Source organism: Scyliorhinus canicula, chromosome 4 (assembly GCF_902713615.1).
Source record: "Scyliorhinus canicula chromosome 4, sScyCan1.1, whole genome shotgun sequence".
Classification (NCBI taxonomy): Eukaryota; Metazoa; Chordata; class Chondrichthyes; order Carcharhiniformes; family Scyliorhinidae; genus Scyliorhinus; species Scyliorhinus canicula.
The window spans coordinates 58,283,069-58,300,246 of record NC_052149.1 but is presented as its reverse complement, the minus strand read 5'-3'; the positions used below and the strand labels follow the sequence as shown (position 1 = coordinate 58,300,246).

The window sequence follows — 17,178 nt, the reverse complement described above, 5'->3', positions numbered from 1 at the left end:
AGAGTTACCATTCAAAGTGGATGGGTATTGGAAATAAGTGTTAAGTACTGTCTTTTTAGGCTTTACCGCTCCATCCCAACCCAAAGGGAAAGTCCTCAAAATCAGGGCCATGGTGTATCCTTTCCATATTCCTCAATATAGTTAATCGGCAGGTTCATTTGACTGTTGCTTTGTTTGGTTCAGATTACCTCCTTCAAATTGAAAGGAAGTAACAAATTCTTTACTGTGAAAGCTAATGAAAACACGACATCGAACTCTGATTAGCAGCTAGGAAAGATGATGTGGAGATGCCGCCGTTGGACTGGGGTGAGCACAGTAAGAAGTCTTACAACACCAGGTTAAAGTCCAACAGGTTTGTTTCAAACACTAGCTTTCGGAGCACTGCTCCTTCCTCAGGTGAATCATTCACCTGAGGAAGGAGCAGTGCTCCGACAGCTAGGGATGGTACGAGGATGAGGGTGGCTTTGAGTTGGAAAATTCCCCATTAATATAGTTAGTGGTTATAGAACGAAGAATAATCATTGAATTGCTAATGGAGCTAATGTGCAACAAAATTATAATTCCTTTTATAAAGAACATCTTTACGATTGTTACCTAGCATACCTAGCGAATCTTCCCCCGGGGTATATAACCTTCTTACTCATTCTCATTTATAGCAGTTATGAGTAATCAAGACACCAAACGTTTTTCAGCTGTGAATTATTTAAGGTGTTTTAAACACAGGTCTAAAATGAGTTTCATAGAATGTACAATGCAGAAGGAGGCCATTCCCCCCATTGAGTCTGCACCGGCTCTTGGAAAGAGCACCCTACTTAAGCCCACACCTACACCTTATCCCCGTAAACCCAGTAACCCGACCTAACCTTTTGGACACTAAGGGGATAATATTTAGCATGACCAATCCACCTAACATTCATACCCTTGAACTTCTTTGGGTTTGAAATGCTCTTGTGATGTCGATGGTATTTGACAGTTTTGGTTGAAATGAAAGATTACTGTTGCGAGGTCTCTGGTCGCAACACATTAAAAAGTGCGGACTTGGCAGTTCAACAAGTTATCATACTGTCTTCTCACCACTGGAGCCTGGTTGTAAATCCAATCCAAACTTAATAATAATAGATTATTATTACAAGTAGGCTTCAATGAAGTTACTGTGAAAAGCCCCTTGACGCCACATTCCGGCGCCTGTTTGGGGAGGCCGGTACGGGAATTGAACCCGAGCTGCAGGCCTTGTTTCGAGTTACAAGCTAGATGTTTAGCCCACTGTGCTAAACCAGCCCCTAAGAATGGAATGGACATCTAGTCTGTCCCTCTTTAACTCTGCTGGTTTTAAGGCCTTATATGAAGTGAGTTTAAATAGTCTGAGCCCAGATCCAAATAAACAGATGCCCACAGCATAAGATCTGTCCATATCTTGGCAGTAAAAGGAGGAAATTTAGTTCAGAAAACCACAAAGCTGGCAAGTGGGACAAATGGAACAACTTTGATTTTCACTCAGCCATTTTGTTGGGGCAGGAAGATTTGCTCTACCTTCGGCCTGTACTGAACTTACCCCTGCAACTCACGATGCTGAGTGCTCAGGGCACTGGATATCTAACTATGAAGTTAGGCATTCATTTTTTCAATATGAATAACAAAATCTCATTGGATTTATTTTCAACGTGATACTATTTTAAGTAAGTAACATAATATTGGTGTATCGTAGAGCTATCAATATTTGTAATTTAATGAACTTTTATGAAAATCAATGCAGCATAACGTTGAGAAAGACACAACCAAGCTCTGCGCTTGCTGTAATCGCTGCCCTGTGTCCCAAGGTGGCAGCATGAGCTTCATTTTCAGGCCTCTTAATTGCAGTTATCCCAAATAACCTGAGATTTCACCAAGAGACAGCCATTAAATTATAATGATTTATTGACTCTTTATATTATCTTTTTTTTTTGAAAATTTCACAATTTTGTGACAAGCAGTCGCACGAAAATTGTAAACAAAATAATTCTATTTCAGGTTTGGTATGCTTCTACATTCATTCGATTAATACAAACTATGGCCTTATTTACATGAAATGTGTTAGTCTCACATCATTTAATCACTCCAATAGAAATGAATCACTCTCCCTAAATGGCAGATTTCTTCTTTCCTGAATTAAACCCATAATGCCATTTGTGTGCTTAATGCTGGGGAAGAAAAGACATAGATGTCAAAGATCGTCACAGAACTGGGGACTTTGTGAAAACAAAAGATCCTGCGGTTCCCTGCACGTCAAGGTGTGTGCTGCTTTCAGGCATCATTTTCAAATCTAATTCTTGAGTGTCTGTCTGCATATTGTAAGCTAAATTTCTGTTGAATAATTGAATAATCATCCAGTTGTTGAATTCAAGCAAGACTGGTGAACTTTGGTTAAACAGATTGGGGAGAAAAACTGAACCAACCCAACATTGCCTAACACCTCCATGTAAGTAGGGCCATGGATAGATAGCTAAAATGAAAAAAAAAATACTGAAATGAGATTCTGTATTGGTTTTCTACAAGAATATAAAATGTTTAAATCAGTAATAATAATTATTAATAAACATATTGATTCAAATTTACAAGATCTTGTCTTTAACACCTCACCATGGAGTCAATTCATTTCTTTTCGCCACCTTATCTTCTTTTGCAAGAATTTGACTTGGTTGCTGCAATTACCCTAATACATATTCTGATTTATTACAATACAGCATTACATTACACTAAAAAAATAATATTTCTGAAAAAATAACATTAATAGAATCTTTTACAGCAGTGTGCTGAGAAAGGCGTCAAGATATGTTACAAAAATGTCAAAACAGATGACAAAAATTAAATATTTTGCTTCTGTAATAACTTAACGTGTACCAATTAATTCATAACCAATTTTCTGTCTGGTGTGCACACAGATCAGTTCTTTTCCACAATATCAGTTTATGGTTCTTGGTAATATTTTCAAAAAGAATTGTCAAAAGGAAATGATTGGAAAAAGTGCAGGGACTCATCTCCACAGAAGTCACCAGAACAAAGGCAATGGGTACTCCCAGGGCACTTTGGGAGCACCGGTCCACACGCATCACAGAAGCTGTACTGGAGCAACCTGAAGTGTACAAAACTCCCAACCCCTTCAGCAAAAAGCCTCCTATCCCCTTGACCATCTTTGACATTAAGTTCAGAATTGGTGGTAAATTGGTAAATATCAGCAATGGGGGACTTTGAAGTTCTGTGAGAGCACCATGGTAATAACATGGCCTAGATGGCTCAACATCCATTAATGACACAGGATATCAAACCACTGGTGATCACTGTCTGTCTTTTTTTATGACTGAAAAAGGCAAAACTGGCGTGCAACCGTCTTTTTCTGAACCAAATTTTGCACTCTTTCCAGAAAGTCCCAGATGTTGCTGGGGCAGCGATCCAGAGGTGGAAGCAACCTTCTGATACTTCAACTAAGTTGACCGTTCTTCATTGTGTGAACGAGTATCAGCAGGCTATCAGGGAGGAATCACAGTTTAAAAAAAATAAATTTAGTGTATCCAATTAGTTTTTTCCAATTAAGGGGCAATTTAGCGTGGCCAATCCACCTAGCCCGCACATCTTTGGGTTGTGGGGGTGAAACCCACGAAAACATGGGGAGAATGTGCAAACTCCGCACAGACAGTGTCTTTTCCACCATCCATCTGATGCGCAACAAGGGACCAAGAGAAAGATTTGTTTAACTTTTATGGGGATAATAACTATATAAACTGAAACCTGGAACAAGAGTCTGGGATGAGTGAAATCCATATGGCTGGGTTAGTGGAGCTACCGTTATTACACTGAATGTGGAGGTTCCAGGGGAATAAATGCTAGCTGCCTCGTCATCAAAGTTACAGATTACAATCCTTGATAAGAGAACATTGCTGCCAGGGACCTGCGGGTCTAGTGGCTGGAGTATTACCTCTAGAGAGGTAATCTCACTCAAAAAATAAAAATACAAAATAGCAAGGTGGAAGACACTGAATGGTGAGGCATGCAATGAGCACAACATGAGGGGGTAGAAAAGATAATTAAATATGGGTAGAATGGATGAAATGTATAAGCATGATACGAATGCACCAAGCAACGCTCACATATACCAGTGCCAAGAAGTCAGGTGATGTACACTACAGAACAAAACTCAGGTTGTCGATTATTTCAGTCTTATCTTCAGTATTATCTGAGTACAGCCAGGGCAGAATCTCGACTGAGAAATCTCTAACACTGATCGACTAATCCTGTATCACAGACTCTAACCAACTGCCTTTTTTAAATTGTTGTCCGTTAGCGATTCTACAGCTGCAGTGGCAGCATTCAGTCAATAACCCTTGTTCCAAATCTCATTCAGTTGAGAGTTGATCTTTTGAGAAAGTGCCCATTTCAGCTCCATCTGATGTTATTCTGCTCATCCCATTAACTTGCCCGGGGTCGGGGCAGGAAATCTGCCATCACTTCAAATGAATGATGCACCATTATTTCACACAAAATATTTTCATTAACTAACATGGCAATAAAATAGAACATCAACAGAAAAATAAAAATTATCAACTCCAGATCAATTTGAGGGCTCAGGTGATTCTGCAAAAAAAAAAAAAGGTCTCCTTTAAACACTTTCTGTGAATATGTTAAGTAATGATGGACGGCAGCATTAGTTCTGGACTTGTACAGATGTACTTGTCAACTTTCTGGAAGAGAATTGGTATAAAGGGAAGAACCTCTGAACTCTGGAGATGTTATGAAACTATCCTGATTGGTGGGTCCTGCTGCTGGTTCAGTGTATGCCAAAAGTCTGAAAGGGATATGTTTTGCACAGTGATAAAAATTAGTGATGCAAATAAACTGTCAAAGAAAATCTTCAGATTGGATAAGGTCTAAATTCCTGGGGATGGTTCCACCACCGTAAATGTCAAAGAAGTTTTTGTAGGGCAGAGTTCCAGGTTACTGTGGATACTGAGAACCCTTTATACGCTTGCAGAATTTATGCCACTCTCAACCTTTCACAAAAGCCAATTCTCTACCTGGATTAAAGTAATCAATTCTTGAGGAAGAAGACTGATTACCTCAGGATGAGCCAGAATAGTTTCTTATGGAGCTGAAAGGTTAAGGAAATTATTTTTCCCCTTTCAACACAGAAGGCTGAAGGCAAAATAGATGCGGGCTGCTCTGCCATAGAAAGGGCAGATTGGACTTGACTGGGCCGTGTATGCTAATGTGCCCACACAGAGGGAACTGGCCTACCCACACCAGGCAAATGATCTTATCCCTGGGTAGCATTTCAGGTCTGGGTCTAGGCCCGGTGGTGGATCAAAGTACAACACTTGTGCTGGTGGAGTTAGCCCTCAGGTATCACAGGGCCCATCATTTTCAAAATCAGATTTTCTTTTCTCTCTGCTTCTCCTGCAGATGTTGAATGGTGTTTGAGGTACATATCTACAGGAGCCGGCTGGTACTTCCCTCAAAAGACTACTTTTCATCTGAGAGTCCAAACAATAATAATCTGCTTCAGCGCCAAAGAGAACATAAGACACTCTCGAACAGCCTCAGCTCATTTTTGCCTCTCCTTAAGTCACAGATATTGAAGTAATTTTTATAATCTGTTTTGCAGCCTCAGCTGAGATCAGCTCAGACATCAAACCTGGGGTCTTGCTATTCTGCACAGTTTAGCACCACACTAGGTGATTGCATTTACCCACACAAATGCTGGAGTTGCTGGGGGATTGTGGGAATTTGAGCCTTGTTTAGTGATAGCTAGCATTCATGACAGCTAGCAATCAAACATCCGATCAGAGACATGAGCTGATGCTTCAACTCAATACTGAGAAAGTGCACAGCATTGAGGTATTGTTAGACGTGCCTTTGTTTAGATGCAATGTTAAACAAAGGCACATCTGCCTATTCCTATGGGCATGGAAGGTAATATTTTAAAAAGCAAGGGGCTTCTTACATGTTCTGTATGGCACTGATCATTCAAAGAATATCACCAAAACGGATTAACTCATTTGTTTATCTTAATGTTTTTGTGAGCTCCTGCTGTGTGCAGTTTGGCTGCTGCAATTCCCTAGGTAACAATAGTGATTACACTTCAAATGTAATTCATTGACTGTGAAGTGCAGTCAAACATTCCGAGGACATCAAAGGTGCTATATGCAACACAAGTTCTTAACTATCTTAAATTCACCAAAATGAATCCAAACTTGCTTCCATGTGTAATCTTGGTTCAATTCAGTAAATGTAATTTTTTAAAAACAAACTATGCTTTTGTATCTGCGTAACCCACATGTTATGTGGATGGTTGCACATTGATTTAATGTCTGAGTGGCTGTCTGAGGGAAGATCCTAAGTAATATCAGCTTGGTGATGTATCTGATGATCCAGTGGGGTTCAGTAAGAGTACAGATCTCCAATCAGATGCGGGATCTTCTTTCTTTCAGATGTGTATTTACTAACTGAGCATCTACAGGAAGGCATCCCATTCTCCTTTATGAATCACCACTTTCAAAGGGGTGCGCAGAACCAAACACCATTCAATTATCTTCAGAGCCACTGGATATACTGAACATCAGCTGAATCACTGAAGGCATTAAAGTAGGACATGGGAAGAATCTCCTGTGAATATATTTCTCAACAAATAAATACACCCACTTATCAATGCGCAGTAGAAAATCAAAGCTTGCCTGGACAGACTAAAGCACAATTTTTAGAGCACTGGACTTTACATGTGTTGTGAAGGCGCATACCGTAACAAAAATCTCACTTCGATGGGGAATAAATATACATTATTCATATGAACATATAGACTTTCAGAAGTAAATTTACAATGTCCCATAACATCATGGGAAAATATCCTTCTACAAAAAGAAGATGCTGTCACTCTATGGCTGTTTGAGCCTCTGAATCTCATTTTAGTTTATCCTGCATCGTCACAATGAACATGCTGGATCTGATGCAACAAAGTCTTATTGGTCCTACCAAGCTGAGGGCACAGGCACTTCCTTTATGTAACTGAAAAAAATCTCCATCAGCCAATACCAGAAATTCACTGAAGAGTGTTTTTGTCTTAAATTAAAAGAAATTGGTACGTTTTATGTTGTGTGTGCAAGGGGGTCAAGAAGGCCACAGCAGACTCCAGAATAAACAGACTACCCCATAGAGGAGCACAGTTGTTGATGGGGCTGCGGCCATGGCAGCTGAGTTGAGAGTAGGATTCTGTTCCTTCTGATGTGAAGGTTCATGCGCGGGTTCCACTGTGATGTAGCCATTGATAATTCTGATATTGGATGGCATGACTGTTGTGCTGAAGAAAAAATAAAATGGAAATATCAGATATCCAGGAAGTAAGTATCACAGGAACAATGAAACCGTAGAACAGCTTTAAGTTTCCTATAAAATGGAGAAAGTTGATTAAAAAATTAGTCCAACAGCCTTTAAATATGAAAAAACAAATTCTCACAAATTAAATTATACTTCACGTAAATTGGTTGTAGTGGAGAGAAAGCAAACACATTCCTAACCTCCTGCTGAGTAGGGCTGATAGGCAAGAGAATTTTATAGAATTTACAGTGCAGAAGGAGGCCATTCGGCCCATCGAGTCTGCACCGGCTCTTGGAAAGAGCACCCTACCCAAGGTCAACAACTCATCCCCATCCCCGTAACCCCACCCAACACTAAGGGCAATTTTGGACACTAAGGCAATTTATCATGGCCAATCCACCTAATCTGCACATCTTTGGACTGTGGGAGGAAACCGGAGCACCCGGAGGAAACCCACGCACACACGGGGAGGATGTGCAGACTCCGCACAGACAGTGACCCAAGCCGGAATCGAACCTGGGACCCTGGAGCTGTGAAGCGATTGTGCTATCCACAATGCTACCATGCTGTCAGGGCAGGCTCAAGGTAACGGCAACTCGGGCAGTCGCCCGGGGCGCCATGTGCTAGGGGGCGCCATCAAGGAGTGCGGGTCCCGCGCATGCGCAGTTGGGCCGGTGCCAACCAGCGCATGCACGGTGGCTGCCCTCCCTCAGGCCGCCCCGCACAAACATGGCGGATGGATCCAGGCTCGCCGGTGGTCACTCCGGCCCCCCCCCCCCATCCGCCCCCCCCTCCGCCCCCCCGAAGGGCGCCGAAGTTCAGCTTGCCCGGGGCGCCAGCAACCCTAGGGCCGGCGCTGGTGCTGTCAATAGATGTCTTAATTTCCATAGGAAGTGAAGAACTGAGGCAGCAGCCCCCACTCTTTGCTCCGGCACTTCTCCCAATAGCTCAATTGGGTTGACTCCCATTAACAAAGACTCAGGAGCATGCTGTCCGTTCAATTTTTTGGTCAAGGACAATGTGCGATGCAGGGGACTCAGGATCAAATTAGGGGTGAAAAATGCCTCACGTGGTTACAGAAGGCTGTAAGGTTGATTGAAATGATGGGACTAGCAAGAGCAGGTGACAATGCATGGTGATAGATGTCATCACTGCTCAGTCAGGTTTTTGTCAAGGCCATGATGTTAATGCACCTACCTACCATAAGTGGAAGGTAGACAGGGTGCTTAGTCCATACACATTCGTGCTCACACACACATGCATGCACACACATGCATGCACACACAAGCATGCACACACACATACACACAGAGTGGCGGCCTGGTTGATGTACCTGTTATTTAATTCATATTGAAAAAGATGACGAGAGAAACATTGTCGCAGTCACTTATCGCACCAATTGCAAGCTGCTGCTCCTTTCAAGCTGGAAAGCCTTTTATTGGCCCTCCAGCTTGGAGAGCATGCCCACTACCCATATTTGGACAGAAATCCTGTTTCCATGTCAATTAAGAGGGGAAGGGGGTGGTGGCGGTGAGTAACCCTGTTGAAATTCCACTGAGCGACTCTTATTCCTTCCCACAACTGAAGGCGGGTTTGGGTTTGGGAACCTAAAACTGTTCCCACTTCTGTTTCCCTGGAGGGAAAACCTATCGCGGTGCTTTTAACTCCTAGATGAAACCCCGTTGACTGAAATAGTTCAGCTTTTTGACAGTTCAACTGGAAATTACCAGATGTATAAAAGATTGAAAATGGAAGCACCTTCTATACTGACAATAAAATATGGGGGGGGGGGATTGCTTGTGCAACACAATCTGAAAGTGACACCCAGAATTATGCTTATATGTGGACCCATTTTGCTGATTTCTACTTACACTCAAGTGTATTTCCAAACTGACATACATGTATAAAATAGTGTACAGGCAAGCAAAAGTCAGCACAAAAAACTGCGGCCTGAGCAAAGGCTAAACTTGAATCATTTGTAAAGAATGAAAATTAAACATCTAATTAACATTCATTCATATTAAGAACATACAATCAAGGAAGATTTTCATATTAATATGATTTATACTGACACCATAAAAATGTGTTCAAATAAACAGAAAATACTGAGCAGGTCTCGATGAGAACAATAGTAAGAAGAAATTTACCTCGTAAAATGCAGCAGAACACAAGAAAAAAGTACTATTTGTGACTGCACTTAAAATTCTGGGCTTAATTTTACACGGGTTTTGAACCAGCATATTGAAGGAAATTTGTGGGTAAGGTTTTTTTTAACCTGGGATCAGAGCCATGAGCATAAATCAAAATGTTAGGTGGATTGGCCATGCCTAATTTCCCCTTAGTGTCCAGAGATATGCAGGTTAGGTGAATTGGCCATGCTAAATTGCCCCTTAGTTTCCAAAGATGTGCAGGTGAGGTGAATTGGCCGTGCTAAATTGCCCCATAGTTTCCAAAGATGTACACGTTAGGTGAATTAACCGTTCTAAATTTCCCCTTAGTGTCCAGAGATGTGCAGGTTAGGTGGGGCTATGGGGAGAGGGTGCGGGAGTGTGCCTCGGTGGGATGCTCTTTCAGAGGGTCGGTGCAGACCTGATGGGCTGAATGGCCTCCTTCTGCACTGTAGGAATTCTATTCTATGTGTTCTGGCATACGGATCAATAGATGTCACAAAAGGGCAAGGAAGTTCAAGTTCAGCAGATTTAATTGCATGACGCATTTACATCTGAATTTCCTTAACCTGTTATACTGGATATTTATTTTACCCTCACAGCTGCACTTATTTCTGGACACCTGTATTTAGGAAATCCCATCCCCTGATTTTTTGATTATGTGTTGGCCTGAAGGAGATGTCTGACATGTTAAACATGGAGCATTTTGAAGAGTGCTATTTTTTTACAGTCCCTCTTGCTTTATTGTTATTGCCTTTCATAATTTAAATGCATGCAGAGCCTTACTCCCAGTACATCCCTATACTGTGCCATTTTAGTACTCTGCACCAATACTCAGATAATTACCTGGAGGTGAATCTGAACACTAACTTCCAATACGTTATTTTTTTTAAATATTAGACATGATCTATTTCCTCCAAAGATACAGGAGGGGTGAGTTTGGCGACATAACAATATGCTAAAGCAGATGATCTGTAGCTTTTGGTCCCAACCATTAGTTAGATTGGATGAACCTGTAACTGAACAACATGCACTAAAGCTACACACTCACGGCATCCCCTATTAGCATCAGCTTCATTGGAGTGGCAATTTGGATGCCAGACATATGACCTGGTGTGCAATTTCCTATGAAGGAGACTCAAGTATCAAATAATGTGAAAAACCACAAGAAAAGGCTCGTTGACATTTTGGATTTTCAAGGTCGTTATTCAAGGTGAGCACATTTTCTGACAGGGTTGAGAAATGTGTCTTTCCCATACTAGTGTGCCTTTCCCATTATACCAGCTCACTATAACATTTTGCACAAGGATTGTTCCAAAGATATGAGATAGTAAATTTAGAGGACAATAGAAGAGACACACATTTCTGTGGACCATCATATGGTATGAATCATTTTAACTGCTCAATATAACAAATATTTCATCTAATGATAAGGAAAAAGGAAAGTTGAAGCAGACAAGCTTCTAATATGAAACAGATTTTCACCAAAAGAAAAATCTTATGCACTGTCAGATTGATAAAATAGGTTTTTTTATGTATTAGATCAGTAACAAAATAGTTCCAGTTCTACTGCAACAGTATGGCTACTTGAAGTGCCAACACACATCTGAGTTATGCCCAACATTTTTTTTTACAGTGAATATTTCTACAGCTTTTTTATAAAACCAGTTCTTAGTCTCAAGGTCTAGAAGGGGCCCTGGATTGAGACATATTCTGGAAATAATGTTCATTCAGTTCAGCACTCTATGGATACATTTCAACGTTGGATCTCTTACTCGCTCTACATACCGCCATATCATTATGAGTAATATTAGGCCTCCTGAATCGAATAGATTCATCTTTTTTAACTCTTACATACATACAGGCAGCCAGAAACCAGACAGGTTTAAAGCTTTTTTTCTGATACATCAAAAACAGACATGATGGGTTGAACAACATTCTCTTGCGCTATACAAATATGCAGTAGCACAGTGGTTAGGCTACTGGACTAGTAATCCAGAGGATATGAGTTCAAATCCCTCCATGGCAGCTTTAGACTTTAATCAGCTCAGAAAATCTGGAAATGTAATAAAACTGCTGTCAGTAATATGGTTAACAAAAATGCAACAAGTTCACATAATGATCTTTCAAGGGTTGCTGACCATTGATGGTGTGGTGATCCTTTTTGGTTGATAAACACTGCTGGGTTATCTCATGGCACTTTGATTGCAACCTGAGTGCAGACTGTGACTCCCCATACCTGTGGGAATCGACACACACAAGCAAATCTGAGGGCCTCATCAGTAGCAAGGTGCGCTTAACAAATCATGGCATCCATCATCTGTGATATGTACCTGTGGGTGGCAGATTACAAGATTCAACAGCAGGCCGCAACCCACAGAATCCTGCAAGAATCTGAAGGTAGAGAAACTAAGGGCTGTGACAATCTTGACTGCCACTGGCAATGTGCGCTCACCCAGTCCAGTTGGAAGGAAACCTTCTTCCACGAGGCTGCAAATATCAATAACAACCCAATAGCGTCTGGACTTCCTGAGGCACCAATACTCAGTCATTAGGGGCTGGTTTAACACTGGGCTAAAGAGCTGGCTTGTAATGCACGACAATGCCAGCAGCACGGGTTCAATTCCCATACCAGCCTCCCTGAACAGGTGCCGGAATGTGGCGGCTAGGGGTTTTTCACAATAACCTCATTGAAGCCTACTTGTGATAATAAGCGATTATTATTATTATGATGTCCAAAAAGCTCATCCTTTTCCTGCAAGCTGTGCTGAGTGGGTGTTGGGAGTTCTGAGCTCAGCCCCAACTCTGTGGCGTGGCAGGTGGTTGAGGAGAAGTTGCTGTTGCTCCTGCTTTTCTTGGTGTTAGCGTTGCTGCTCCTCTTGTTCTTCATTAGAGGTTTGGAGTAGAGCTACAGAAGCTGCGGAAAAAGCTGAGAGCTGAGAAGTGCAGCTCAAAGGCAAAGTATTCTAAGGCCGTAGAAATCATCTCCAAAGTAGTGGAAATCATTTCCAAAGCAGTGAAAGTACACACTCAGAACAAGTCCTGTGAGCAAAGGCCTTTCAATTCGGTAAGGGAGCAGTTCTCAAATCTCAGTGCTTATAGCTTTTCTTGCCTGTCAGTCACTCAGTCTATCCCTCCCTCTTGTGCTCTCACCTTATTTTACTTGGCAAGTTCTGGGAAACATGGGAACCTGTGCACTCAGAGTTAAAGCCAGAATTCTTGGTTAAAGCTGCTATGAATTACTATTTAACATATTTAAATCTCAGACTTGCCTGCCTCATGGGAGGTTTCCTGTGTGTTGAAGAACACACTTGGATTTTAGACGGAAGTTGAGGGGTTCCTGCCAGTTTCCCAACACACTGGCAGTTTCTCTTCTATTAAATTGCTGCTCACAAAGAAACCAACCCACCTTAAAAACTTAAAACTCCCTCCTCACTTTCATTAGATATTCAATGAGGCAGGATGGTACCTTCATAAATGAACTATGTTAAACACAACATGTGCACCCTCCAGCAATAACCACTGGGTTGTGATTGGAACAAGGAGCTCTGGATGATATTTTCCCCTCCCTAATCCAAAAACATGCAAGACAAATGCAGTGCCTCCGAACTCCTCCAGTTGATATCAGGGTTAAACAGAGTCCAGGGGTTGAGCAGAGGGCCAACCCTGGTCTAAAAGGTTCACAGGTACAAGGGGCAATGCAGTGACATTTGAAATTTATTTATTCTAAAGGAAGGCTAAACACCCCATTTTGCTGGGGCTGGCTTGCTGGTCGAGCTAAAACTGAACTTTGTGTATATGTACAATGGGATATAAAAGCTATTCCAATTGTGAGCTAATCAATTAATTTTCCATTTAATTATTCAGAGTGACATATTATAAGATTGGGCATCCAAATAACATGTCTTGGATCGAAAGAATGTAAAGCTGTCATTTTGACAGATTAGTTCTTGTAGATTATTTTATTTACCTGTGGAGGTATGTATATGTATCATATGCAAAAATGCTTCAAATTTTGGTATTGCTGGAAAGTTCTTCACTACCTAGCAACTATTTTCATTTTGAAATGAAGTTCTTGCAGTTTGTTCATTAATGCTTTTCTAGATTCTCAACTTTGATCTAGTGTGATAACTAATGCTTGCAGTTTGCAGGAGCCAGTTAATTTAGCTGCCATGAAAGATTATGCACCTCAGATTGCAGAATCTGATCCCCTGCTACTAATCAAGCATCAGGAATGTTGGGAGTCAGAAACATATCACAACTCCACCTGACATAATACTCATCATGTCAATGGGCTGCTGTATTCATGAAGGTCAATGTAGCTATTCATGAGATGCCCCCAAAAGCCTGAAAGCGGAGACTAACACATTTTCATCGTGCACAGCCAGGCTCAGGCCAAAGGACCTGTCTGCACCTAGCATAATAGACAGCAATGGGTTTCAGAGGTGACTAATGTAATGCCAGTTCAGAGACCTTCATTCTTTCAGGGGCTCCAGGGTTTAAACTAAAGTTTTCTCAGACATCCAAAAGATACACCTTGGGTGCAAAGGATATAAAGCTGTCATCGTGATAAATTGCTTCTGGAGGAAACTTCGTTCATTGCTAGAAAAACAACCTAATTGGTGTTGAAAAGAGAAAGATATCCTGTTTGGCTGGCTGTTGGGTGCACAATGTGAATACTAACTTCACTTTAAAATGGGAGATAAATGGGATTTCATTATATTGGTACTGTTTTCAGTAAATTATGTCCAACATTTAGAGCACTATTAAGTTCACATATCTAATAAAATCTCCAATAAAATTACTGGAATAACTTAGTATTATGATTAAAATTGCACCTTGAGTTCAAACACCAAAATTATTCCATAAACTAAGATGTACAGTTTTCTACTATTAGGACATATTCTGTAACATTTGATTCATAGATTTGGCACATCACTGTTTGAAGTTGCAGTATTTCCTACCTCCACATATTTTAAATGATGAGTTGTTAAATTTCTGTCATTTATTTGAGAATTTATTTTTGTTCTGAGCCAAATCATTTGTGCAGGGTGGTACCCTGGCACTCCTGCTGCCACTTGGGCATCTTGACACTGCCAGCCTCGCATCTTGGCACAGCTACTCAGGCACACTGGCAGTGCCACAGTGGCATGGCCAGGGTTACAGGGTGCCAGGCTGGCCGTGTTGAGATGCCCAGGTGCCAGGTTTTCCGTGCCAGGGATTTGGCTCAGGGGTGCCTTGCCCTTAAAAGGTGGTGTGAGGAGGTGTGAGAACCCCATAAGAGGTAAGTTGGGTTCAATACGGTGGTCCGGAGGACGCAGTGGGATGGCTGAGGGGGTTTGAAAGATCGGGGTGGCATTTGAAAATGCTCTGATCCACAAATATTCTCCCTGCATTGGCGAGCTGAGCTAGTCAATGCAGGAAATGTGGTATATGCGACCTTGGCTGGGTGTTCCTCACTGAGGTCCAAAAAAATGGCAAGTCCCATTAAATAGTGACGTCTTTCTCAGCGCTGCAGCCGGGAAACACCTCGCTGAATGCGCCCAAAATGGGACTATGATTTTGTCCTGTTAAATCTCACAAATGTACACAAAGGCAAAGATTGTATATAGTTAACGCATTTTTACAGATTACAGTTCATTTAGTCTCTGATTTGTGGTCTCCCACTTGATTTCTAGAATGGATTCAATGATTTGAATTGTAAGCGAAAGACTATTAAAGGGAAAGGTTCACAGCAGGCTGCTGGTTTCCTGTAGTCGAATATCTCAAGGTTGTTTTTCAGGTGAACTTTAAAACTGGAACAGGTCCAGAAATGGAGAGATTGGTTAGGGAAATTTATCGGATAGACGAGGAGCATGCGGGGTCCCCGGGGGAGGAACTACTCAGGGCAGAAATGGACAGATTGGTTAGGGAAATTTATCGGATAGACTAGGAGCATGCGGGGTCCCCGGGGGAGGACCTACTCAGGGCAGAAATGGACAGATTGGTTAGGGAAATTTATCGGATAGACGAGGAGCATGCGGGGTCCCCGGGGGAGGAACTACTCAGGGCAGAAATGGACAGATTGGTTAGGGAAATTTATCGGATAGACGAGGAGCATGCGGGGTCCCCGGGGGAGGAACTACTCAGGGCAGAAATGGACAGATTGGTTAGGGAAATTTATCGGATAGACGAGGAGCATGCGGGGTCCCCGGGGGAGGAACTACTCAGGGCAGAAATGGACAGATTGGTTAGGGAAATTTATCGGATAGACGAGGAGCATGCGGTGTCCCTGGGGGAGGACCTACTCAGGGAGAGACGGATTACAGGCGGAACTTGGGGTGCTATCCATGAGTAGGGCCGTGGAACAACTTAGGAAGGCGAGGGGAGTGGAGTATGAGCATGGGGAGAAGGCCAGCAGATTGCTAGCGCGGCAACTCAGGAAGAGGGAGGCGGCCAGGGAAATAAGTAGAGTGATTGATGGGGAGGGGAGCAGAATGGAGGACCCGGCAGGACTGAATAAGGTATTCCGGGACTTCTATAGTAGGCTGTATACTTCAGAACCCCCGGAAGAGCCGGAGGAGATGAAAAGGTTCCTGGATGGGCTAACATTCCCGAAAGTAGGTGGGGGACTAGTGGACGGGCTGGGGTCCCCGATTAGAGCGGAGGAGGTATTGGGGGGCCTAAAGGCCATGCAGTTGGGGAAAGCCCCGGGGCCGGATGGATACCCAGTAGAGTTTTACAAGAAGTTCTCGGAGTTAGTGGGACCGGTCTTGGCTAGGGTTTTAAATGAGGCAAGGGACAGAGGGACCCTGCCACCGCCGATGTCGCAAGCCACCATCTCGCTGATACTGAAGCGGGACAAGGACCCGGAATCCTGCGGGTCATACAGGCCAATCTCCCTGATCAATATGGATGCCAAGGTCCTGGCGATTAGAATTGAGGACTGCGTACCGGAGGTGATTGGGGACGATCAGACAGGGTTTGTGAAAGGCAGGCAGCTGACAGCTAACTTGAGGAGATTGCTTAATGTGATCATGATGCCCCTGACGGGCAAGGAAGTGGAGGTAGTGGTGGCAATGGACGCTGAGAAGGCCTTCGACCGGGTGGAGTGGGGCTATCTGTGGGAGGTGCTGGGACGGTTTGGGTTCGGGGAGGAACTGGTTAATTGGGTCAGACTATTGTACCAGGCCCCAAAAGCTAGCATTAGGATGAACAGGGTAGTGTCAGATTATTTCAGACTACATCGCGAGACCAGACAGGGATGCCCACTCTCCCCTTGCTGTTTGCGCTGGCCATAGAGCTGTTGGCAATTGCGTTGAGAGCTGCAGAGGGATGGAAGGGAATAAGGGAATGACCGGGGGGGGGGGGGGGTGTGTGTGTGGAACGTAGGGTCTCTCTCTATGCGGACGACCTGCTCCTGTACGTGTCGGACTCACTGGCCGGGATGGAAAATATGCTGGAAACACTGAAGAAGTGCAGCCGGTTTTGGGTACAAATTAAATATGGCCAAGAGTGAGATGTTTGTGGTGCAGGCAAGGGGCCAGGAGAATAGACTGAAGGAGCTGCCATTTAGGCTGGTTGAGGAAAGTTTCCGGTACTTGGGGATACAGGTGGCACGAGACTGGGGCAGGTTGCATAAGTTAAATTTGACCAGGGTGGTGGAACAAATGAAGAGGGAGTTTCGGAGATG

The 17,178-nt window shown here is 42.9% G+C and overlaps 1 protein-coding gene across 1 annotated transcript in view; it reads right to left on the bottom strand.

Moving 5' to 3' along the window:
• Nucleotides 1-1,891: 1,891 nt before the first annotated feature.
• LOC119964610 (metalloprotease TIKI2-like) overlaps nucleotides 1,892-17,178 on the bottom strand; it is a 499,632-nt gene continuing 484,345 nt past the window's right edge. The window contains exon 7 of the mRNA XM_038794309.1: nucleotides 1,892-7,321. Within this exon, the coding sequence (XP_038650237.1) occupies nucleotides 7,132-7,321 (190 nt within the window). The 3' untranslated portion in view covers nucleotides 1,892-7,131. The remainder of the gene's footprint in view (nucleotides 7,322-17,178) is intronic.